The sequence below is a fragment of the Rutilus rutilus genome (genome assembly GCF_951802725.1).
Source record: "Rutilus rutilus genome assembly, chromosome: 2".
Classification (NCBI taxonomy): Eukaryota; Metazoa; Chordata; class Actinopteri; order Cypriniformes; family Leuciscidae; genus Rutilus; species Rutilus rutilus.
The window spans coordinates 41,494,637-41,521,251 of record NC_140210.1 but is presented as its reverse complement, the minus strand read 5'-3'; the positions used below and the strand labels follow the sequence as shown (position 1 = coordinate 41,521,251).

The 26,615-nt window shown below is 37.8% G+C and overlaps 3 protein-coding genes across 3 annotated transcripts; 2 read left to right on the top strand and 1 right to left on the bottom strand.

The window, feature by feature from the left end:
- The first annotated feature begins 9,570 nt into the window (after positions 1–9,570).
- LOC311286833 (uncharacterized protein) lies at positions 9,571–11,537 on the top strand. The gene is made up of 3 exons (XM_084403186.1): positions 9,571–9,622; positions 9,921–10,174; positions 10,915–11,537. The coding sequence occupies exon 2, from the start codon at positions 9,923–9,925 to the stop codon at positions 10,154–10,156; it is 234 nt and encodes a 77-aa protein (XP_084259312.1). The 5' UTR covers positions 9,571–9,622; positions 9,921–9,922; the 3' UTR covers positions 10,157–10,174; positions 10,915–11,537.
- On the bottom strand, positions 11,473–16,994 carry srd5a2a (steroid-5-alpha-reductase, alpha polypeptide 2a). The gene is made up of 6 exons (XM_084403183.1): positions 16,750–16,994; positions 15,301–15,695; positions 13,987–14,150; positions 13,571–13,672; positions 12,105–12,255; positions 11,473–11,737 (listed from the first exon to the last, which is right to left on the bottom strand). Exons 2-6 carry the CDS (start codon positions 15,573–15,575, stop codon positions 11,671–11,673), a joined length of 759 nt encoding a protein of 252 aa, XP_084259309.1. The 5' UTR covers positions 15,576–15,695; positions 16,750–16,994; the 3' UTR covers positions 11,473–11,670.
- On the top strand, positions 16,966–25,012 carry psen2 (presenilin 2). Its single transcript, XM_084403177.1, has 11 exons — positions 16,966–17,090; positions 18,138–18,302; positions 19,468–19,682; positions 20,495–20,636; positions 20,771–20,838; positions 22,025–22,245; positions 22,808–22,906; positions 23,042–23,092; positions 23,218–23,337; positions 23,532–23,647; positions 24,371–25,012. Exons 2-11 carry the CDS (start codon positions 18,171–18,173, stop codon positions 24,524–24,526), a joined length of 1,320 nt encoding a protein of 439 aa, XP_084259303.1. The 5' UTR covers positions 16,966–17,090; positions 18,138–18,170; the 3' UTR covers positions 24,527–25,012.
- Positions 25,013–26,615: the final 1,603 nt, after the last annotated feature.

Here is a 26,615-nt window from a genome sequence, read left to right as displayed (position 1 = left end):
TTTAAAAACAGTATAAAAGTAGCCAAATTCAGCGGGAAAACCGCAGACTTGGCAACACTGGTCCACGGTTTTATTGTGCATGATTCATCAATGCATGTGGTTCCAAAGAAGAAAAAAAAACTCTTAATGATCTTTCATCAAAAAACAAAACATACATAAATATAGAAAACACTTAGTATTTTTTTCTATCTATACAATATATAGCCTGCAAACCCAACCAATAAATAAATAAATAAAAAGATTTACATGCCATGAATCCCTCTTTTTCAGTCCCACCCCTCCAACCACAAACCTGCAACCAGACTACATTAGACTTGTGCACACATAACTTAACATCTTGTGAAGTCAAACTAGAAATCACATGCTTTTATGCTAATAGCATGAGATCATTGAAAACCCCATTTAAAATGAAGAAATACAGTTACTTTAATACCTAGAGTCCATTAAAATTCCAAGTTTTATGTGCATGCATTGTTAGCTTAGCAACATGCTAAACATAAACACCAGGCTTTTAATGCTAATAGCATATGCTAATAATGATACAGAGTCACAAAATCACACATTCTTCCATGAACTGATCACACACACACACACACAACACAAACACACTGACACTCTCCCGTTTCCTCTTTAGTTCCTTTAATCACTCTGAAACATGAGAGTGTTTAAGAGAGGTCATAAAAACAACATACAGCCTTGCAGCCGAGAGAGAGTCTGGCCTTTATCTAGAACGTGTCTGTGTCATGGTTTTTAAGGTCTCTTTTATCTGAGCCGAAAACAAAAGCTGGTTCTTTGGTTTCGGAGTCAGGAAGAGTGTGATCAAACAGACGGCCGGTGTAAGACAGTCTAGATTTCAGGGCCTCGCCGTTAGCGATTAGCTTATCTGCAAGGCGTAACTGCTGTGTTATTCTCCAGCGTGATAACAGTCTGATTTGCTTCTCTGATGTTGTAGATATTTCCCACAGTATCATATCCTCGACATAGAGCTACACAGGGCTACTTAAACACTTCGCAAGTGGCTCGTTGACACAGAGGTTACCATGTTTTTGAGTAGGTTAAATTCACACATAATGAACATCACAGCAAAAGAAAACAAAATAATTACTTCACCACAAGTCAGATTTAGGAACATATATGTATGTTTTAGCTTGTTGCATAGACTAATGACATTTAATATTTGACATAACCAATGCATTTCAAGGTTTTACACTGTTCTGGATGATTTCTATAGTGTTACTATGCAATTGGGTCTTCTTCGGGTGGTTGGTAAATTGTTGCTAGTGTCTTCTCAGTGGTTATTTCTATGGTGTTCTGGGTTGTTTTTAGGATGTTCTGGGTGGTTGCTAGGTGGTTTCCATGTCATTGCTAAGTAATTGGTAGCATGTACTAGGTGCTTGGTTTCTTTCCTTAAAGAATCGCAGAGAAAAGGAAATAGCAAAAGATCGTTCTGTCCTTAATATTGCGTACATCTGAGTGTAACAGATAATTAGAAAAAAGATTATCGACAGATTAATGTACAATCTACAAATGTAGATTCTATGCATTGGTTGTTGGTTGTATATGCAGGCATATCTAAATGCAAGTTTGTGAGGTTTGTTCAAGAATATTATTTAATCAATATTTTCGCCTTATTTTACCAGTGTAAATATTTAAAGGTATAGTGGAGGATCTTTGCGAATTTTAGATAAGACCCGCCCTCTCCACTTTTTGAATAAGTTTGATTGATTCACCAGAATGATTGACAATTAGGAGGACCAATAGTATAGGTGATCCACCCGGAAGTAAAAAATCCTCCATTATACCTTTAAACATCCATAAGAGAAGATAAATTTACTTGAGAAGCAAAATTGCATGAGATGTTCAGGCTTGCTTTCAGAAAATATAACCTCTTATTTTAAATCAATGTAATTGTTTTTAAGAAATAGACTCAGCTAACAAGAATTTGTTCTATGAAAAGTTGCGCTAACCTTCCTACAAAGTTATGAAAACTTTATTTCTAAATGTTCTCTGAACATTCAAAACGTCCAGTGTTTTTGTAAGATTTGAAAGATTTGATTTAAAAATAAGGTTATTGCTAAACGTTAGCTAAAACATTAAGAGAACGTTCCATTTTATAATTTTGCAAACATTATGGGAATATTTTTGTAATGTTACTAAATTCAGAAAAACACTCGTGAACGATGTATAAATAATATTTTGAGAACATTATTAACTCTTTTCCCTCTAGTGTGTTTTAAAAAAAGTTGCCAGTCACCGCCAGCATTTTTGATAATTTTCACAAAACTTTAAGTGTGTTAGGGCAGATCCTGTTGCAGTGTTTTAGATGGAGTATGTGGTGCTGAGAGTCCAGCTCTCTCTGTGGACTCACCACTGGGCTGTTTGTGTGTATTTTATCACCCTACAGTGCAAACTGTTGACAAACCGCATGCTATTGCAGTGCACGAGGAATGTAGGTCAGGCACAAGTAAAACTAAAAGTCTGACCTGTTCAGGCCCTCTGAAGTTCAAAAACAAAGTGGACGAAAGTCCAGATTCACAGATGTACCGCCAAGCACTTGAGAACACACACACACACACACACTCATTCGCCCCAGCAGTTATCATACATGCTTATCCAGCCCCCACATATATTCATTTCTGTGGTATTTGTGAGGGCGAAAAGTTTTTTAAAAAATCAGTTTTTTAATGAGAATGCAAAAATGAAATGATGATAAATCATGTTTTAGTCAAGCAGTGATGTTCAGTTCCCAGAACACCGAAGAGTCATCTTTGATTGACGACGGTTCATTCATTCCCGTCAAACAATTCTACCTATTACCTCCACCTTTGATGACATCATCAGGACATCCTTTGTTACATCACCTATGAGAAGCTACTGGAATAAGGTGTGTCCACCAAAAACACACATACATACACACACACACACACACACACACACACACACACACACACACACACTGTTATCTCGGTTTAGATACTGTACATCTGCAGGTAAAACTATTGGGTGTGTCAGTGCTGAGTTCCATTTCAAGTGTTCTGGAACAAACCTTCAAAACAAAGGTAACAGAGCCTAGGCTGAAAGCTTAAAAACGACTTTAAAGGGATACTCCACTTTTTTCGGAAATATGCTCATTTTACATCTCCCCCAGAGTTAAACAGTTGAGTTTTACCGTTTTAGAATCCATTCAGCCGAACTCCGGGTCTGACGGTACCACTTTTAGCATAGCTTAGCACAGATCATTGATTCTGATTAGTCCAGTAGCATTTCTTTCAAAATGACCAAAGAGTTTCAATATTTTTCCTATTTAAAACTTGACTCTTCTGTAGTTAAACCGTGTACTAAGATCGACGGAAAATGAAAAGTTGCGATTTTCTAAGCCTATATGGCTAGGAACTACTCTCATTCCGGCGTAATAATCAAGGAACTGTGTGGCCGTACCATGAGTGCAGCAGGCGTAATGATATGACGCAGCGCCTGAAAATAGGTCTAATAGGTTAGACAAACTTAGTCCCGGTCACGTTGGAAGAAGTTACCGAGCTGGGGACTATTTTCAGGCGCTGCGTCATATCATTACGCCTGCTGCACTCATGGTACAGCCGCACAGTTCCTTGATTATTACGTTGGAATGAGAGTAGTTCCTAGCCATATAGGCTTAGAAAATCGCAACTTTTCATTTTCCGTCGATCTTAGTACACGGTTTAACTACAGAAGAGTCAAGTTTTAAATAGGAAAAATATTGAAACTCTTTGGTCATTTTGAAAGAAATGCTACTGGACTCATCAGAATCAATGATCTATGCTAAGCTATGCTAAAAGTGGTACCGTCAGACCCGGAGTTCGGCTGAATGGATTCTAAAACGGTAAAACTCATCTGTTTAACTCTGGGGGAGATGTAAAATGAGCATATTTCCGAAAAAAGTGGAGTATCCCTTTAAACCATTAAACCATTGTTGTAGTTGCTAAGGTGTTTCTAGCTGTTGCCTGGTAGGCTGTTGCTGATGTGTTCTAAACTGTTGCTAGGACATCTCTCGACTGTTGCTGGGGTAGTCTGGGGTGTTTCTGGGGTTTTGTTAGCTGCTGTTGCTAGTGCATTGCTAGGCTGTTGCTGCACTGTTCTCGGGAGTTGTTACGGTGATTCCAGGCGGTTGCTAGTGTGTTGCTGTGCTGTTCTTGGTCATTTTTAGGGTGTTGTTAGGTTGTTGCTGGACTATTCTAGGCTGTTGCTATGCTGCTGGGATGTTATAGGCTGTTGCTATGGTATCACTAGGCTGCTGCTGCAGAGTTCTAGGGAATTGTTAAGGTGTTGCTTGGCAGTTACTGGGGTGTTACTAAGCTATTGCTGGGGTAGGCTGTTGCAAATGCATAGCTGTTGCTGTGCACTAGGGAGTTGTTAGGCGGTTGCTGATTTGTTCTATGCAGTTGCTTGGGTGTTACAAGGCTATTGCTGGGGTATTCTAAGCTGTTGCTAGTGTGATGCTGTGCTGTTGAGTTTTTAGGGTGTTGTCAGGTTGTTGCTGGACTATTCTAGGCTGTTGCTAGACTGCTGCTGGGATGTTATAGGCTGTTGCTATGGTATCACTAGGCTGCTGATTCAGAGTTCTAGGGAGTTGTTTGGGTGTTGCTAGGCTGCTGCTGGGGTGTTCTATGCAGTTACTAAGGTGTTACTAGGCTATTGCTGGGGTATTCTATGGGCTGTTGCTAGTGCATTGCTGTTGCTGTGGTGTACTAGGGAGTTACTAGGGTGTTGCTAGGCTGCTGCTGGGGTGTTCTATGCAGTTACTAAGGTAGTTACTAGGCTATTGATGGGGTATTCTATGGGCTGTTGCTAGTGCATTGCTGTTAGGGAGTTACTAGGGTGTTGCTAGGCTGCTGCTGGGGTGTTCTTTGCCTGGCTAGGCTGTTGTTGGGCTATTCTGTAGACAAATAAAAAATATATGATAGATCATATTTTAAATTCAAATATCACTAAAATTTTGTCTCAAACATTTATTTTTTATTATTGTTATTATTTTTAAATGCAGAATGTTTTCTGTGAGGGTTGCGTTTAGATGTAGGGTTAGAGTTTGAGGATAGAATTTACAGTTTGTGCTGTATAAAAACATGGAAACCCAACGTGTGTGTGTATGTGTCTTTGTTTGTGTGTGTGTGTTTCCTATTTTGCATGTACTGTAGATGAAGGAAAATTATGCACGTTTCCTCTTAAAATTTCCTGGGAGTGAGACAGAGAGGGAAAAAATGGAAAAGAGTGGGTGAGAGAGGGGAAAGGTCTCACACTAATGGGTATAAGTGGTTACTGTCATCTAGGAAATTGCCCTGAAGTAATAATGGAGAAGCTGTAGTACCAGGTGTTACACTCACACAACACACCCAGGCAGACACAAACACACACTTCATTTTTTCATAGAGATGTAGCCTGGAGGCTGTTGTCCTTCAAAAGTGGTAGTCATTATGAAAAGGTGGTAAAGTAATAAAACTTCAACATTGCTGACTAACCACCAAACATGTACATGTATTTGCAAACACATAAGACTGTGTATACTGTGATTCATAGCATGTTTTTCCATAATACCAGTATAATAGCAATTTTTTTGTTTTAAATAATAAAAAAGAAAGAATTTATGAATGGAAAATCATTTTAAATAATACCCATATCAGTGGGGGTTTTCCGCTCTTGCTATGATGAACATGGTGGTCAAGTCAGCCGAGGTAGTGCTGGGGTGCCTTGACAAAATCTGGTGTATGACAGCCTCCAATAAGAGCAACAATTACAACAACATCTGTCCCGGGGAGCAGGTGGTTTCTACAAGGCCCTGAGAAACTTAAGAAAGAATGAGTTTCAGAGCCATTAAGTCAAGATCACTGGTGCTGAAGAAGGGAAAGGTGGTGGATAAATTTCCTCTTCTTGCTATCTGGAATGACGTGTGCCTCTATCCCACTAGCCCATTTAGAGGTTATTTTTAGAGTAGGGCCTAAGCTCTTTGATTTCGCACTGAAAGACTCTACTTCTATTCAAAAGTCCAACAAAGAGCTTGAAGATTGGCTTAATCATCTACCAGATCGATTGCATTCTGCCATGAGTCTTGTGGCCTTTGCTGGTCTATGCTGTCCCACTGTCAACAGTTGAATCTCTAGAGAGGAATATCAGCAGATTTCTCCCTATAGGTGTTGGGTTTTCCCTGAAGCTTGAGTAGTGGAGCACTATCTGGAACCAGTAATGCTCTGCAGCTCCCATTCACTGCTCTCACTGAAGAGTTTATGGTGGCATGAACGAGAGAAGCCCAACAGTACAAAGATCCAAGAGACCCAAAGGTGTCATCAGCCAGTATAGAAGTGAGGACAGGCAGAAAATGGAGGGCGGAGAATGCCTTGGAGGTGGAGGAGTCCCAGCTAAAGCAGAAGACATTGGTAGGAAATGTGGCAACTGGCTGAGAAGGTTTGGGATATTTCCCAAAGGTCCAAGCTGGAAAGGCTTGGGGCAAAGATTGTCACACATGATCCAGCAGAATGTCCAATCTGGTTTGGAAGAGGAGTAGGTTATGGATGAAATGGGAAGGCATATCTCAGTGCAAGATCACCTGGACAAACATCATGCATGCAGACTACTTTCACGTCAAGTTCCTTGTCCAGGCTGTGTATGACCAAGTCCAGCAAACCTCCATGTCTGGGGCAAGAGCGCCCTCCTGCTCCCTGTGTCCAGGGTAAGGCTCACTGAAACATCTTCTCAGCGGCTGCCCAAAGGCCTTGGGGGAAGGCCGTTACCAGGTGCTCGGGGCAGTTGCTAATAGTATAGCTAAGGCCATAAATACCAGCAAAAACCACTGTGCCCCCATAAAGTCCATCCATTTTGTGAACGCTGGAGAGAAACACCAGGTACATGCTAAAACGAGGTTGGGCCTCCTCTAATTTGCTTCTGTTGAAAGTTGACCTGGGAAAACAGTTGAAGTCCACACCGTACGCTGCAATAACGTGACTCTGGCCAGACATGATCATTAGCTCTGAGGCCACAAAACAGCCGATCATGCTGGAACTTACAGTGTCCTGGGAAGAGCAGATGGAAGAGGCATTCGTTCGAGTGGAAACATGCAAAGTACCAGGGTGATGTGGTAGTTTGGGCATGTTACTGTAACACTCTGTAAACACAGTGTAAAAGTTTCACACTGTAAAAGTTTCCCACACTAACTACGTGTGTGCGCATATGTGTGTGTGTGTGTGTGTGTGTGATGACTGCCATATAGCCCTGAGCTTTTTAGCCAGTTTAAACTGTTCTGTCATTCCTTCAAAACCTGCCATTTCTCTTTCCCAGTCTCCTCACTGCATGGGAGTACTGGCAACTGTTTGAGGAGAGATGGAAATAAACAATCACCCTAATACAGGGAATGAGTATGACACATGTTTTCTGTGATGTGACTTTGTCTTGATCCATTACTACTGTCTGTTTCTGTGAATCTGAGACGTGAATAAAGACTACAAACCAAAACTGAGACAGACACTCCCTCTCATTAATCTTTATTTAGCGTCTTATAGTGATCTAGTAGGCCTATAGAGGTTGTCTTGACACACACACACACACACACACACACACACACACACACACACACACACACACACACACACACACACACACACACACACACACACACACACACACACACACACACACACTCTCACTCACTGTGGGGGAACCTGGCATGCTCTTTGGGGGATTACTTGTGGAGTTACAGTGTATGTGAGGGCAAATTCTCATGGGAACTGCAGAGATGTTGGCCTGTTTTAACAATAGCTTGTTTACCACACTGGCTAATTACAGAGAAAGTCTGGTGTCGAAATGAGTGGGAATGCTGTATTGTGAAGGATATTTCCAGAGAATTGGATTTATGGAAGCATTAATGGAAGAGTTCACCCAAAAAGGAAAATTCTGTCATTATTTTCTCACGTCATTCCCAAACACATAAGTAGTGATTTGCATGGTGAATCTTCACGTAGATCTTTTCCAAATATTCCGGGAACATTCGGAAAATGTTTACCAAATGGGAAGCAACATTTTTTGGTATCAGCTGTTGTTGTACATGAAAGAGCTGCTTGAAGATGTTCCTACACGTTATAAGAGCATCAGTTGCAATTGAATTTTCCTGTAATTCCTACAGTCATGTCAGTGGAACGGAACTCTGTGGAAAGAATTTGCATTTAATGTTGGAGTATCAAATCCTCCGAAAGCTCCACACCCTATCATTAGTGTCTTTAAACAGATAAGACCCAGATGCTGCACATTCCTGGCATTATAAAAGAAACTTCACAGACTTTAATATATGAATGTCAGTCAGAGCATCATTACATTTGATAGATGTTTTTGGAACATCTATGCAGTGGAGCAAGATTGTGAACAGTAATGTCAAAGCAACAGTTTTGGCTTTGACTAACTTAAAATTAAAATAATTATACACACAATAACACGAAACACATTATTCACTGCATTATATGTTGTATGCAGTTCACTAGTATTCCCGTGTGAACTATTGCTCATCCCTTTTTCAATCCTGTGATCACTTACATGCTTATATGAGGCTATACTATATGTGAGTAGCTCCCTCTGCTGGTGCTTTATAGGCGTTACATTTTTTTTCTCACATGAAAACCTATACCTGTTTGATTGATTTTTTTTGTAACCAATAATATCATGCCGCATGAAAAGTTAACCAATTAAAAGTGTCCTGTCATTCAAGAGTTTAAAGCATTCCTCAAATCAGCTTTTAAACCCCCCTTTAGTCAATAACTGTATCCCTGTATCCCAAAATGACACTCTCACACCAGCTCAGAGATCCACTCGTTGACCTGATTGGTTACAAGGTAGTTTGTGACGTCAGAAACACCAGCGATTACAAACCGCGTTTTTGAGACTGTCTTTGGTTCACTGCAGTTTTAATGCGAAAATACTCAGCAATGGTGTCGACTTATGAATTTGCGGTTGGTTTGTCTTAAAGGATACTATAAAACACCACATAAACATTAAAAGCTTGATTTTCACCACATGGGGACTTTAACAAATCTACGGCTGTGTCCGAAATTTCCCCCATATAGGCTACCCTTAAATAGGGCCCTATTTAGAGATCCTATTTTAGATCCTATTGGAGATAACAGCCATTAGTGAACATTATTCGAGTCCACTAATTCAATCCCTCATGCTAATGTAGGGAATAGTGAATTAGGGTAGGCTATATGGGGCGATTTCGAACACAGCCTACATTTTGTTTGTAAATAAATCAAACAAACCCAGTATTATAGTAATAGAGTCACCTGTTAAGAAAAGTGATTATTTTATCATTTTCCTTAAGTAGCTTTTTTACAAATAATAATACAAACCCCCAAATGAGTGATGTAAAAGCAACTTTAGTAAGGAAATGCTTTCTAGGAAAAATACTTTAATCGATAGATTTTACATTACTGTAATAATGAAAACAATTCAATTAAAAATCAACAAACAATAAAATCATGTCAATGCTTGCGTTGCATTAACATATGCAACGGGGATTTTTCCTACTATTATTTTTAGGCAGGACAGTTATCGGCTACCTAAGCCTCCGTCGTCAGGACCCAAAATGGTGGCGACGTGAAGCAAAAAGCTGAAGGTGAGTGAGAAATTTATATAATCATGTAACTTAACGTACACTTTTAACACTTCATCGTCTACAGATGTTTAATTTATCAACCAGCGTATTTACGTCTAAACATGTCAAAGTAATAAACTAGACCGGTATACAATATTACAGCGTCTGAAGTGTGTATGAGAGGATTCATTCACATAGAGGAGGAGAGACCCGCCACTTTTTAACTGCAGTGAATGTGATGTCAGCTGCCTTTAACCATCTCTTCCCACTGGTCTGGCATTAGTTTATTCATGTGTTTAATGTGTTTTGGTGTCTATAGACATGAGTAAGCTCCGGAGCTTTTGGGTTAACTATAAAGTCCTGATTGTTATGGGCTCTGGCCTTGGCTTGGTTCACTGGGGCTGGTACTCGATCAAATCCAATCCACTGCTGAAGAAGAGCAGGGAGGACTATATTCCCGAGCCGGGCATCGTGTCGTACATCGACCCGTCCCCGCCTCCCCTGCCTCCTCTGCCCGAGAAGAGTAGAAAGAGAGAGAGCAAAGCCAAGGAGTAACGGCAGCTGCTGCTCAAGGTGGGAAAGCTTTTACTTTAACTGACAGTCCACCTCAAAAGGAAAGTTCTGTCATTATTTACTCACCCTGAGAGGCTTTTCTGTCACTTCAACCTGTAACTGTCATTGTGCTGCAAAGATATTCTTCAAAGATTTGGTTTTCCATTCAAGTAATACATTCATAGAGGTTTGGAAAGAAATGAGCGAGTAAACCATGACAGAATTCATTTTAACTGGCTCATAGATAAGTGTGTGCAATCTGTTATCAGTCACTTGGGTTCATGTCACTATTTCTAGTCGTTTACAATAGAATGAGATCACACACTGATCTTTCCTCTGATGAAATGTGTGTGTGTGTGTTTAATCTTATCTGTGAAGATAACAGGATTTTCTTGATAATGACAGTTTTGGTCAAAGTGTAGAGTGTGCAATTTTTATGATGGCACTTCTCTGTTACTACTGGGCAAAAAAAATCCCATAGCATGTCCAAACATCACTCACACACACACTCACCGGCCACTTTATTAGGTACACCTTGCTAGTACCGGGTTGGACCCAATTTGCCTTCAGAACTGCTTTAACTCTTCATGGTACAGATTCAACAAGGTGCTGGAAACCTTCCTCAGAGGTTTTGCTCCATATTATCATGATATCAACACGCAGTTGCTGCTGATTTGTCGTCTGCACATCCGTTATGCAAATCTCTTGATCCACCACATCTCAGACATCAGCTTTCCTAACTTTCTCACTTGCATTTGCAGGTCCTGAGCTGCACCTCCCCTTGAGGACCGAGAAGATGAGAAACCAGAGCTGGCTGAGGAAGAACTGGTTTTGGGTTGCCGGCGGTGCATTTGCTGGCATCCATTTTTGCACATGGGTCCTGCAGAAGGCGATGAAGAGTTCGGTGCGCACAGAACGGCAGATCAAAAGCAAATCGGCTTCAGAGGAGTGACAGCAAATTGAGTGGTCATGGGGTTTATGTGTGGTTTATCACAGTGCGTTGTTGTCTGTCTGGTGACAAATTCAAATTACACACTCTGTTTCTGATGCACACGTATATGGAAATCATTTGAAAGTAATTCAGTTTTAATTCTAATCTAGCACCATGAAGCATTTACTAAGGGGGAAACAATAGACCGCGTTCAGTGAAACGCTTCACTTCAGTGGACTTTGAACGGCAGATTTGCTCGGTTTGCGTTTCATGTTTGAGCATCAATGACGCATGACCGATGTCATAATCATTTATGACTGATGAATAGTTTTATGACCGGTCCATGCTCAAATGGGAATATGTATAGAAATGACCATTCTCCACTATGTACAGATGTAAACAGGTTTTTAATGGTGTATTTAAAAATAATAAATACAAACCTTTAGAAATGTCCCCTTGGGTGACGTTTGTGTGTGTGAGCGCAGGACATGCGGTAACAACATCAGCACTTGCAGTTCTTATTTAGCTCATGGCTTAAACTTTTTGTAGTTTTTTCCCTTTATAAAATGTTTATGGTCGCCGACTGTTACAGCAGAAAAGGGATCACAGCCTTTCTTGATTTGGGGTAATCTTTAAATTTCTCCAAGTAATACCTGTGAAGAAGACAAGCAGGCATTTACTTTCAGGTTGTTAGCATGAGATAAAGACATAAAACCTTTACTATAATCCATTAATGTAACTTTGTGTGCTGGATTCTGGATTGACTTCACCTTGAAGTCAAGTCACCTTTTAAATGTTAAGATAATGTCATGTATCCCAATAAGTATAAATACTTAAATGAAACTTTTTATCAGTACTTTTTGGTTTTGAATGAATTATGTTTATAAATAAATAGTATAATCAATAGTTCAAATAAATAATAATAAACTACTAGAATCAATAGTAGTTATCTTTATAAGGCAGCATTTTGGAAGAGCCTTCACACTGAGTGTGCAGTGTGTTTCGGGGTTGGAGGAGCACCTGTGATGATGGTAGGCTCGTGGCCCAATGGAGCAGACGGTGAACAGAGCGAAGGAGAACGCAGGAAAGGACCAGCTGGCCACAGCGTATCCACACCATTCAACGATCTCCCCAAAGAAGTTTGCGCCGGAGACCAACTCAAACATTCCTCCTAGAGATAACACAATGCAAATATTTAGTGTACAACTGAATTGAAGAAATTAGGAGGTTTAGTCCCACTCAGATAAATCTCACATATATATATTTATATATTTTTGTGATTTGTTTTCAAAAATCAATCATTGTTTTCAATCATTTGTGATAAAAAAAAAAAAAAGAATTGTCTTTATGCTATAAATTATATTGGTTACACTTTATTTGAAGGTGTCCATGTTACATTGGAATTATACATTAAGTACTGAGTAATATTAATGTACATGCACTTACTATAGGGTTAGGGTAGGATTAGGGTTTGGTTTAGGGTTAGTTGCATGTAATTTATGGTTATTACTATAGTAAATACATGTAACGTGTAAAAAGGCACATTAAATTGTGTATAGTATATGCACAGTAATGTATTTATACCTACCACTACACACATATACAATATAATATGCACACATTTTAAACTATATATTAGATATAGTAGATATTCTTTTATAAATATTTCTATTCTATATAAAATAATATATAATACATGACTATATTTATTTTATAAGAAATATAATTTATTCATTTATAACAATAACTATATATATATATATATATATATACACACACACACACAAAGTACTATATAATACATGACTATATTTATTTTATAATATAATTTATTAATTTTAATTTATAACAATTTATATATATATTATATATTATTTTATAATTATATTCTATTATCTATTATTTTATATACAGTACATGTATATATAAAATAATGTGTATATATATATATATATATTATTTTCTAAGAAATATATATGTATATATATATTATTATTATTATAAAATTATTATAATTTATATATATTATAATATTATATATCGGCACCTTCCTAAAATAATTTTTTGACAAAAATGATTTTTTTTTGCATAAGTCATCTCCTCATAATGCTGGCCACCTCTGGTAAAATCGCCCACATCCTCAGTTGAACAGATCATGCAATTCTACCCCTGTAATATAATGGCCTATGTCAAGAGTCTGACTTAGGCTGTTTTATTTTGCCTAAGTCAAAAGACTCAAAAGAAGTCAAAAGCTTTTCAAGATGGCAACTGCATCAAGAAGAACGAAAATCTACTCAACCTCTAAAGTTAGGTTCAGTTTTTTGTGTTTTCTGAGAAACCTGCAAAAACGACTAAGGCAATTATTTAAGGAAGGTGACGATATGACTCATGCAATTAAGGTTTAATTATATTTAATATATTTTTTTCTTTTCCTTTTTTGTACTTTTCCCCACATATTTATTCATAAATCATAATCAAATACTGACCCCTAGGGATTTTATAGCTGAGCTCTCCTGGTTTCCTCAGGTTTCGTAAAATATAGTCGCTGTGGATGTTGATGGCCATTCCAGAGAAAAACATCAACACACCTGGAAGGAACATTCATTTCAATTGAGTGTTTTTATGATTAATTATAACCAATAAAACAGCAACAATAATAGATTCCATTCAAATGAATCACGTAGTTGATCAAAAAGATCGGTCACACTTTATATTAGGTGCTGCTGTTGAGGTGGGTGACAGGTTGGGAGGTTTAAGTGTGGGTTAAAGGAAAGGGTCAACAGTGTCATTAAAAGACATAATTGCACAAAAATACATAATGCTTTGTATTAAAAGACTAATTGAAAAATTATTACATAGTAGTCAAAGACAAAGTATAATGGTCTATTATTAGCACCAGTACCAGTAATGAAGCGTGTGTCTCTGTGCCATTCGGTGTGGTACTGAGTGCAGTGGAGCATGTAGTGACCCTGCAGAAAGCCATTCGCAGAGCAGAAGATGACCGCACTCAACACAATGTGCAGAGGAGACGGCCTGCCTTTGGTCAGTAAGGAAAACACAAATGTCCTGCAGGAACAGCAAAGAGTGTGATCAAACAGTCGCCGCAAAAGTGATTTTCTTTCATCCTGGAAGGATGTTTATTTCAGCTGGGACATGTGACCGTGTCATGCTGTATGAGCACAGACTTACAGGATATGCATACAGAAAAATCTTACGTTTAGAGATTTGATTTGATAAGCATTTTCTGTAAATAGAAAGACCTAAAAATAGATATGTGGGCAGTAAGCATGAGAGAACAGTGACTGTTTAACTGAACGCAAGTACATTCCTGTTTAATTGAATGCAAGTGCAATCCTGTCAAACTTAAACGGTGTCTGGATTATGTTTCAGTAACATACTGGCGGTTGAGCAATAAAATATGACAACAATGGTATCTTAAATGTTGCTTCTTCAGCTCAAATCTGGATGACATTTTTTATATTTCCAGCTGGTTAAGTCAATGAGGATATGCATTTGAATTTTTTAAAATAAATTATTTATTAATCACATTCATCTTCATGTATAAGCAGCAGTACGAGTAACAAAAAGATGTGAACGTGATATTTGCCTTCGTTGATGTGCATTGTCGCTCTGTTATGAGAAGAAGCCAGTTGACTGTTGACGGGGGCTGTTACAAAACATATTTCCTTCCTGTTCGTTCCACTGAACTGAGCTGAATCTTAACTGAAAAAGAAACAACTTCTGCCTGCACACCAAAAGTACACCGGGTTTAATGAACTTGAGTAACTGTACTTTACTAGTGTGTTTGAGAGTTTGAACTTAGTTTCAAGTACAAAGTACATTTGTGCAGGCTCTCATGACTTCATTTGCCCCATTTTATTGAGCTGGTATGCCGGTTTAAATCAAATTATGATCAAATTATACTGACTAGAGCAAGATATATGAATCATAATCACTGCTGGAGATGGACAATCTTAACTCAAGTGTGAATGCACTTTCCTATTCCAAAAATCAAAACTAGTTACGTAATAGATTATCTGATACCGGCAACAAGCACGCATACAGTCCTGTTGAACTGAAACTGTGTCTAGATTATGTTTCAGTAACATGCTGGCAAAACTCGACTGTGCTTCTCTAGAACACTCAAGTTCCTTGTCTAGTATTAAAATGTAATGCTTGTTAAGGTATTGCTAACCTATATGTGAAATGTTATTACCTCTGAAAGTAGTGCAAGCAAAAGGTCCAGAGCAGTAAATGTCTTCCTATCCCTGGCAAACTCTCTGTTGTCAAAAACAAGAGCACAGGAACAAGGAATGATGGAAGTTCCTGAATAAACCAGCCCGCCCTGGCTGGGACCATCATCCCGGGGGATTTTGTGTCCACATAACGTCCGTACGGCGTGTGCGTGGTCATTTGACGCAGGAGGTAAAGCAATCCACCGACTACAAAAACCCAGCTGCAATAGTGAATAGTGTTTTCCTGGCAAATCATTGCTTCTTCTGTTATGTTTCTCAGTGCACAGTGTGCTCTTCTCACGGTTTTGAAACCACCCTCATGTAACAAACCTTGAGTTCCTCCCACCACATTTCATTGGCTCTATACGGTATGTGCCTGAAATGTACAAGAGCAGATCAACATCTGGATTCAATGATTGACTCCAGTCACACGAAGACAGAATCCCATGGCAACACTGAGAAACTGGGATCCTGTGAGCTGCTCTAAAATACTCACTGGGGCAGTACCCTTACACTTTCAGAATATGTACAATTTAGCACTCTTACCCCCAGTTTCACAGACAAGGCTTAAGCTAGTCTCAGACTAAAATGCATGTTTGAGCTGTTTTAACTGAAAGCAACTTACAATGCATATCTTGAAATATGTCACTGCCATTGTTTTGTCTTTTGTGCATTGTTTTTGCACACCAAAGCTACTTAAATGTTCTACCTGGCTTAACCTAAGCCCTGTCTATGAAACCAGGCCTTAAGGTACTAATATGCATCTTTTAGGGGTAAATATAGTACAAATGTGTACTTTTTTAAAGGGTACCACCGCAGTAACAGGTTTTGTCCTCTTTTATTTTTTCATTTGCAGTCATATGCAGTTTAAATGGTCTGAAGAGATATCTGAATGTTCTTGCAAGAATGTTTTTGCTAAAGGTCTTCTAGATGGTTGATAGATGACAAATTATGCAGACTGTTCCTTAATTTCTTCCTGTATAGGCCTATGTTTACCACATAAACCGCGTGTGTCTCTATCAGTGATATATCAGAGGTAGCATTTATATAATACCTCTTTAATCCTGTTAGAAATGTTGTTTTTTGTTGTTGTTTTTTGCAAGAATGTAATCAGACTTTTCTCCAATGACCATTTAAAATTGAGTAAAACATATTACAAGTAGATACATATTTAATGTCACAGACCACAGAATGATAAATGGCTAAATACTACTACTATTACTGCTAATAATAATAAGCACTGTATGTAGGCTACACTATAAAATAACAAAAACGAAAGGGTTTCAGCAAACTTTATAGAATATATAATGAATACGTGTCATTTCATTTATTCAAAAACCGATGACATTTATGTTGGCAATTAGCGCACGTTTGTTTCTGACTATCATTTTCCATGCAGAATATTAGATTAAGTTTACGACGTAACCTACCTTGTAGGTTGTTCTTGTCTTGGTCTTATTAGTATTGACACATATAATATATTTAATGGACTGACTAGTAGTTGGACCAAATATTGAGACAACTAAAATTCCGACCACACTCATAAAATAAAATAAAATAAAATGTGACTGGTTGACACCAGAGCCATTAGAGTGAGCTATCTGGTTGACACGAACGTGGTCATGCGACGTGACGCGACGTCACGTGGGGCAGTGAGGATCAGCTGATCGGCATCACTTCCTCGTTGGAATTCGCGATGTTTTGACGGAGTCCTTCTGCAAATAACACTGCTGGATCATCCTTCATGTAAATAAATACCGTCACATTAAAGGTATTTCATTCTTCTCACCTGTACGATTCGGCAGATGTTATTTTTCTTTAGATTCGTGGAGGAACTGGGTTTCCAGACACATTAGGAGACGGTGGGAAATCATGGATCATGAAGAATGCTTTAATCTGCGGGAAATTATTAATACATGGCAGTTTATTATTGAATAAGAGTAACAGTTAGGGCTGTAGAAGTAATTAAAACTGGGAGAAACGCATATATTTGTCCCGGAGATAAACTTCCTCTTTTTAAAGATCCATGTTTTCGGTGTTTTTAAAGGCACAATCCACTTACAGAAGTATTGTGATACTTTCATGATGGGAATTTCATATCACAATATATAATAATAATTAGAGATGCAGCGATATAGAAATGTAGCCGATACAGATGGATATTATAAATCTATATTCCTCTGCCTGTTGTATAAAATTGTTCACCGAAGCTCCAATCTTTAATATTTCATCTATAAAGTAACGCCACTAGGGAAACATGATATATCAGCACCATATCTGCTACTGACTTACAATTGACTTGTTTCTATATAAGATTTTTAAAGGAAAATTTTGTCTTTTTTTTATATAAATTTATATTATCAGCCCGGTTTATTGATCATCGCCATTACATTAAAATAATTATTTGTGCATCACTAAAAAGCACATCTCAAAACAGTTTAGTGTCTATTTTAGCCACAGAAAATATTGTAATATATATATTTAAAATATTAAAATACTTCCTATTATAACCAATTTAGGCAGATACATAATCAAATTTTAAGAAATGCTATTATTGGCCTGTACTGATATTGTTACTGAAATATTGTGCGTTATATAATGAAAAGTACAATAATTTTCCTGTTTATAACTGTGTAGGCTGTGACAAATAAAAAATCTTGAATCTTTTATAATATCTTATTCATATACCATGACGCTTAAATACAGTATGGTATTACCATAATGCTGAGTTCCACAAGAAAACAAAAAACTATGGTATTACTATGGTTTTTATGGTTGGGCTGTCAATTGTATTAATCTGGTGTGATGCATCTTTCAGCTCTGGGCATTTGGCTTCGGTCACATTCTCTTCATGAATTCCTCGGACAGTGAAGAGGACTCTTACAACGAGAGGTCCGCTCTGGTCCAGTCCGAAAGCCCAACCCTCCCCTCGTACAACCAAGATCATGATATGTCTCTGCCAGAGGAAACAGACACTAAACGAGTAAGTATAGGCTTTTTATTACAGTGGACATGCTAGCTCAAAGAACTAAACTTGAAGTGCGCCAAAACTGACAGAGATTTTAATTTTAATTTTTAATATGACGCAGCGCCTGAAAATAGGTCTAATAGGTTAGACAAACTTAGTCCCGGTCACGTTGGAAGGGACTATTTTCAGGCGCTGCGTCATATCACTACGCCTGCTGCACTCATGGTACGGCAGCAAAGTTTCTTGATTATCACGCAGGAATGAGAGTATAGTTCCTAGCCATATCAGCCTAGAAAATCGCAACTTTTCATTTTCCGTCGGTCTTAGTACACGATGTAACTACAGAAGAGTCAAGTTTTAAATAGGAAAAATATCTAAACTCTTTGGTCATTTTTTTGAGAGAGATGCTAATGGTCCTGTCCGATTCAATGATCTATGCTAAGCTATGCTAAAAGTGGTACCGCCACCGCCGATTTTCGGTGTCCATGTCGGTGTGTCCATGTCTATGCCGGTGTCCTGTGCCAGTTATTTTCATTTGTAATAATATTGTCACATTTTTCTGTGTCGGTCTTTGTAAATTATGACAATTTTAATTTTTGGGGGAACTATCACTTTAATGTTAATAAAACAACAGAAACAAAGAGAAAATCACTCACTGCTCTGAGAACTTTAATAGTATTTTTAATAAGTATCAATGTTTAATTTATACACTGAAGTCTATGTAGTGTTTTATTTTTATATATTTGTTCATTTTATTTCTTTTTTAAATGCTTCTGTTAAATACACCTACTGTAGCTGAACAAATAATGCACTGTTTATTTCATTTGTATATTTGCATATATGTAATGTGTATCTTTGTTCGTATCTTTTAATAACAAAGAAAATAATGACACTTTGGCCTAAATGTCTGCCATTCTTTTTATTTAATATTTTGTTACCTTATAAGGCTTTGTTTTTAAAATAGGGCAAACATGCAAAAAAATCATGGTATGATATTTTTGCCATATCGCCCACCCCTACTTGCTGGTTGCATGTTAAGGACCGATCAGCCTGCGCCCTCTTGAGTTTCATGACTGAACTAGATATTTGCATGATTATGCTCATAGTTATTGTCTACAAAATGTGTATATCTGCATCAACAAATCCCATTTTTCTCATCCGCACCTTTAATTTTCCGCAGCGGCGTCCGGTCAGCTCAGGCTTGGACGAGCCAGTGCCAGTGGCAGTGGAGAGAGAGAGAGTGGCCACTCCTGACGGAGAGGAAGAGGAGCTGACCCTTAAATACGGCGCTAAGCATGTCATCATGCTCTTCATCCCCGTCACGCTCTGCATGGTGGTCGTCGTGGCAACAATCAAGTCCGTCAGTTTCTACACGGAGAAGAGCGGACAGCGGCTGTACGGGTTTTGTTACTTTAAAGTTCAGCAAAAAATGAAAATACTGTCTATTCACCCTCATGTTCTAGACCTGTATGCTGTTACTTTTCCATGGAACTGGATTTCTTCTCTTTTTAAAAAAATTCTTAAATTTTTTTTTTTAAGTATTTATTTTTAAAATATTTAAAATAGAGAAAAAAATTTACACGAAGGAATATTTCCTCATTTAAATTTTTTTTAAAGTGTTTTTTTTTTATATTTAAAAGATTTTTATTCAAAAATAGATTTCAACATTTATTTCATTTATTTCCTCTTTTTTAATATTTTACAAATATAATTTTTTTTTTTTTTTTTTAATAATTTTAGAAAAATGTCAATTATATTATAATAGCAGCCATTTAGTGGTTATATGTCATTATATTAAAATTATATTAAAAATTGGTGAGCATTAAAAAGCATGCAAAACTTAACAATTTAGTGACCTTAGTGATCTTAGCCACTGAAAAAATATCTGCATCCATTATTAACTGATTTAGGCGGCAGATACGTACAAAATTATTGGCTTATACCGATATTTTACTGATATTTTGTTCATTATTAAATGAAAATTTTAAATTATTTTATTGTCTTTTATTAATGCTTTCTTTTTTTATTAAATATATATTATAATATATAATATTCGTGTTCTTATCATATTGTAACTGATGTCTTACAGCAGGATGCGTCACAAAAAAAGTAACAGATTTAAGGATGAATAAAGGACAGATTTTTCATTTTTGAATTAATCCTTTGAAATGACGCAGAATTTTATGAAGGAAAGTCGTGTTTTGCAGCATCTACACTCCGTTCGAAGAGGATCCCAACTCTGTTGGTCAGAGGCTCCTGAACTCGTTCCTCAACATGATCGTCATGATCAGTGTCATTGTCTTCATGACGATAATACTGGTGGTGCTTTACAAGTATCGCTGCTATAAAGTGAGATCCTCTTTATTACTAAAGCACTATAACACTATGAAGTTCCGTGCTTTTGATTGTGACTTCGTGAGACTGTAGCACTAACAATCATTGCTGTATCTTCAGAGAGGTGTTTATTTTCTCTGTGTGTGCAGTTTATTCAAGGCTGGCTGATTCTGTCTTCACTGATGTTGCTCTTCTGGTTCAGCTTCATGTATCTGGGGTGAGATTCTGCTGAGATTTGCTTTCTTATCATATTGCGACTGTATTTAACCCATCTCATACAGCAGGATGTGTCAATGTTTGGCAATATAGCTGAACAAAATTATATCTCAATATTTTTAGCCTTTTGATAACGCTGCATGATTAATCACGGTCACGTTTTTTGCTTCTTTTGATAAATAAAGCATTAGCCGCTGAAATTTGATTGGCTGCTGGCCATGATTTTTTAAGTATCCGAGTCATTCACGCCATGTTTGCTCTTGCTGTACTTTGATGTCATACGCTGATCGGTCTGTGTTCAAGTCGAACAGACCTTAAATCTGTAGTGGTCAGGTGGTACAGCGGCCACATGGTACAAGTCGTATGTCTCAGATAGTTATGAGTTTACACGTTGTAATTACAAGCATGTGAAGGCTTTTCACAGTTCAGAATCGTTACGGTAATTACGACATGCTGTGAATGCACCGGTATTAGAAGATATATTAGGACGCCCACCAAAGAAGATGCATACCAATTTTCGACGACATTGATCATACGGTTGCGGCTTTATAATGGATTTTTAGTTGTAGCACCCCCTATTAGTGGATTTTTACGAAACTTGGTGTGCATCCTCAGAAAGTCCGGTTATCTTTGTGTGTCAAGTTTCGTTAAGTTCGGACATTGCGTTCAGTAGATATAGGTCAACTTGTAAAAATGGAGGTTGCCTGATCAATTAATTACCTTGTAACTTTACAATGCTTAGACGAATCAAAATTCTTTTGATAACTTTATTAAACTCTTTGCTAGCACTGTCCCTAGCTGCTTTATGTCTATTTTGGAGCAGATCGGACCAACAGCTTAGGAGAAGTTAAAAAAAGTATGTTTTTAGGAAAATTCAAAATGGCGGATATTTTGTAGGGCTTGACTCAATGATCCTGGGGGAATTTTGTTTCTAGCCCTTTGGGTTCCAAAGTTGTGATCCAAAATGCAAATTGCCGTATTATAGCGCCACCTAGTGTTGGATGGGCATGTGTCTGTGCTCCTGAGTAGCGGTGCACGATTGGGACCATCCTGCCAATTTTGGGGTCTTTACGTTTTACGGTCTCTGAGACACCCAATCAGAAAAATAAGGAAGAAGAAGAAAATCAATAGTTTGGTTTGAGTTGATTTAAATGTGTAATACTTTCGCCAAACCCTTTGCTTTTCAGAGAGGTGTTCAAAACATATAACGTCGCCATGGACTACCCAACGTTAGTGATGATCATCTGGAATTTTGGCGTTGTGGGAATGATCTGCATCCACTGGAAAGGGCCGTTACGGCTCCAGCAGGCGTACCTCATCGTCATCAGCGCCCTCATGGCTCTCATCTTCATCAAATACCTGCCCGAATGGTCGGCATGGGTCATTCTGGGAGCCATCTCCATATATGGTGCGTTTGCCTGAAGATTGATTGACAGTCCTCAAACCATCGTTTGTTCTTCAACTTCTCTGTCTCTTTCTATACTGAGATATAATATAATTTCTTTAAAGGGATAGGTCACCCATGCCATTTCGTTCCTAACCAGTATTACTTTCTTTCTTCTGTGGAGAAAGAATATTTTGAAGAATGTGGATAATTTTGGTTCCCATTGACTTCCATTGAATCTTGTCCATCCAATGGAAGTCAGTGAGAACTGAAACCATGTGTCTATCAACATTCTTCTAACAAAATACATATTTTGATGGTCTGCATGAGAAAGAAATGCATACAGGTTTGGAATGACATGAGGGTACATAAATTATGATGGGTGGACTATTCATTAAAATTTCAGTTCTTAAAGGTACAGAGCAGAATTTCTGTAATAAACAAAACGCCGTTTTCCAAAGCCAGGTCTTTTTTTGCAACAGTAACTCGAAAATCGCAAACTTGACTTTTAATCACTGAAAATGCTCATATCTGTGTGATTGGCGCACATGATGGTATCAGTAATGGCGTGCGTTTGTTTTTCCAGATCTGATAGCGGTGCTGTGTCCGAAAGGCCCGTTGAGGATGCTGGTTGAGACCGCTCAAGAAAGAAACGAGCCAATTTTCCCTGCGCTCATCTATTCATGTATGTCCTATAGAAATGATCCCAGCTTTGAGATGGGACTGTCTGAAATTTAAGCCAGTTTCTATTTCCACATGTGCGCTCAATTTAAATCCTGTCAAGATGAGTCATGCACTAATAAAAGCTTCTCTTTCTCAGCTGCCATGGTTTGGATGGTTGGAATGGCTGATGTTAGTAATCCAGATTCAGGTGATTTAGTTCTTTACAAGCACTGTACTAGTATTTTAGTACGTTTTAAAAGGCTTTGTGTCGAAAGTAGAGTATAATACCTTGTAACCTAGATAATGGCTACTAAGCGGTTGTTGTCTTCCCAGCTAATGAAAGGCAGCGTGGCGAGGGCGGAGCCAGGGCACAGGAAGGGGTGGAGTCAGAGGATGATGTGGTTCAGGGAGCGAGCCGGAGGTATTCGGCAGAAGAGGACCTTGAGGAAGACCGTAAGTGGTTTCTCCGTCAACAGCCTCAGTGTCATACAGATCATATTCTTGGTTACAAAACATGTAAATAGGGCTCATATGTACTGATTTCCTAATGACAGTGAGGTGACCTAGTTAAAAAATGCCCTAGGGAAGCTTTACAAACAGGTTTAACGATTATTCTTTCTAATGCCTGTTGGTTGACTTTGACACAGGAGGGATAAAGCTGGGTCTCGGAGACTTCATCTTCTACAGTGTCCTGGTGGGAAAGGCGGCGGCCACAGGAGGAGACTGGAACACCACACTGGCCTGTTTCGTGGCCATTCTCATCGTGAGTATTTCAACTAGACTGTGAGCTTCACAACTAACGTTCACCACTGTTCTAAAGTTTGGGATTGATACGATTTTTTAAATGTTTAAGTCTCAAGTCTGCCTTGGTTTGATAAAAATAATTCAAAATATATATATAAATTATATTATATGTATATACACACACGCATTATATATTTACAAACTTTTATGTTAGATGCGATTAATCACGATTAATCACAGCACTGATTATATTATAATTTTTCGAATATTTATAATTTAATCAGTACTTTAAAGGTATAGTGGAGGATCTTTCCGAATTTTAGATAAGACCCGCCCTCTCCACTTTTTGAATAAGTTTGATTGATTCACCAGAATGATTGACAATTAGGAGGACCAATAGTATAGGTGATCCACCCGGAAGTAAAAAATCCTCCGTTATACCTTTAAGTATTGATAAAAAAGTGTAATCTAATTAAATATTGACTGTCATACACATTATTTGTGTGTGCTATGTATTGAGTGCATGTTGTTATATTGTTTAGCTGTACAACATGTTTCCATCAAACATTTGGAGTGTCTGCCTGTGTTGAATGTTCCATACCAGTGAATGATGCCTTAGTAGGGCACTAGATCTAGTGATTTAGACGGCTCACTAGGGTTTTGGAACGGAGCCTGAGAGTTTAAATTGGGTGAATCTGGAGCAGTCAGATAACTTGAGGAAGTTGCTGTGGTTGTTTTGTAGGGACTGTGCCTGACGCTCCTCCTGCTGGCCATCTTCAAGAAGGCTCTGCCGGCTCTTCCCATCTCCATCACCTTCGGCCTGGTCTTCTACTTCTCCACGGACAATCTGGTTCGCCCCTTCATGGACAGCCTGGCAGCCCACCAGTACTACATCTGACAGAAACCCGCTGACACGTGAAGGACTTTATGAGAACGTGATAAGCGCCCTTCAGTCATTATGTTTCGACGGGATTCAACTGTTTTTAGTTCTTATAATTCTGAGCTGGTTTCTGATATTTCTGAGACGCTCTCGGTGAGTGAGTGAACGAACGAACGAACGAACGAACGAACGAACGTGTGAAATGCATCAAAACAAGCCAACCGATATCAGTTTTGAGTTGTCATGCATCTTTGCACTGGCATTTAGTTTTTTATTGAGCAGCTACACATTAGCTCTTTGGAATTTACAGTAGTTTTACACATTTTTTTGTACTTACTGACAAGATAGGATCTGTGACCAGCATCCAGTCTTTTTCATCGTATATTATAAAGAGAAGAACCAATTGCAGCTAGATTCAGCCCTAAGACAGAAGCCTGTATATGTGGCCCACGTGCAGCTGATGTTCTGTCAGCAGTCGTTTCAGCATAATAAACTAATGACACGAATAGAGATTCTTTCATTTTTAGAACCACTAAGTTTATGGCAGGTAAAAAGTTGCAAAACTTAGATTTATCATGATCTCGGCAAGTAGGATGTGATCCTGGATCAGCATGTTTGTTGGTCATAGATAGGGCTAGGTGATATATACAGTATATATAATATTTACAGTAATTTTGGTGGTGATATAAACTTAAACAACACTGTGATGTTTTATAATGTGCTCCTTATTTGTCGATTACATTTGACTGTTGCCTTTTGGTTGCAGTACAGTGTTCTGGATTTTTTTGGGTTGCTAAAAATGATCGGTACCAAACTGCAGTTTTGAGAAGTTACATTTGAATTCACAGACAAATGTTTTATACAACCAAAATAAAACGTTTAAGAAACGTTAAGAACGTAAGTTCTCTTTAAGGAGCCAAAAAACATCAATACAACTTTTTACTATAAAAACAAAACCAGACCAAACTGCACCGTTTGTGTATATATATATATATATGGCAACACTTTACAATAAGGTCACAGTATTGTTATAGTATTTGTTCATCTTTGTTAACGTTGAATAAAAACTGTTCATTGTTAGCTCAGGTCATTTAAATAATATCAACAGATACAACTTTTAATATTAATAATGTATTAGTAAATGATGCAATTGAAATGCTTTAGAAGTATTTTTTTTAATTAGCTAGTTCATTTTAAATAATGTTAACAAATGGGACCTCATTGTAAAGTGCTACCGAAATAAATAAATGTCAATATACAGTATAAACGGAATAATGTCAATAATCTCATATTATAAAATGTATGATTTATGTGATATTATTTCATAAGTTGTATCACCCAGCCCTAGTCCTGAAACAACATAGCAAAATCATGATCATAATGAAACTTTTTGTCATATAGATGAAACGCACATTTGTTGGCATCAGGTTAAGAATCTGATCAAGTCTTTGGTTTACATTAATCTAGAAACTCTTGCAGACAATATCACAGGCATTGAAAGAAGTACGCTGAAAAACGTGAGCCTCGTCGCTCCGTTTATATTGAGGTGTTCTTCTAGACCCATATCAGGTATACCAGCTCATAGAAGTCGTTGGTGCCTTGATTTGTCGTTTTTCCTGTGCCGTCGAAATTGTGCATGCGAACTGGTGCACTGAAGCTGCAATATGTTACCGAGACACAGAAAGCAGAAACTGAATTGTTTTACTCTAGTTTATCGAGTTTCAGGTCAATTTTTCCCAGCATTTTCAGTTTAACATCATACTCAATGTAATCTATTATCGCTTAATATTAGTCTAAATCTTCTGAAACTAATTGAAAACATGTTGGTTGTATATTGTGCTGAGAGTCATTTGCTGTAAAATGATCCCCTCTCAGTTTAATACATCTGAATTCATTTTTTTATCTGTTAACTGAATGAAACAAACTATGTTTCATATACTGCTTTATGAAAGAGCTTTAATGGCCATGGTGATTTCAGCTGCTGAGAAACAGATCTGCTGTGAGCGCTTTAGGATTTGTTTGTTTTTTTGCATATGCTGAGCGTGTCTAATCTTTATATAGGAGAAGGAAATTATATTTACTACTGATTCAAATTTGAATTGTTTTT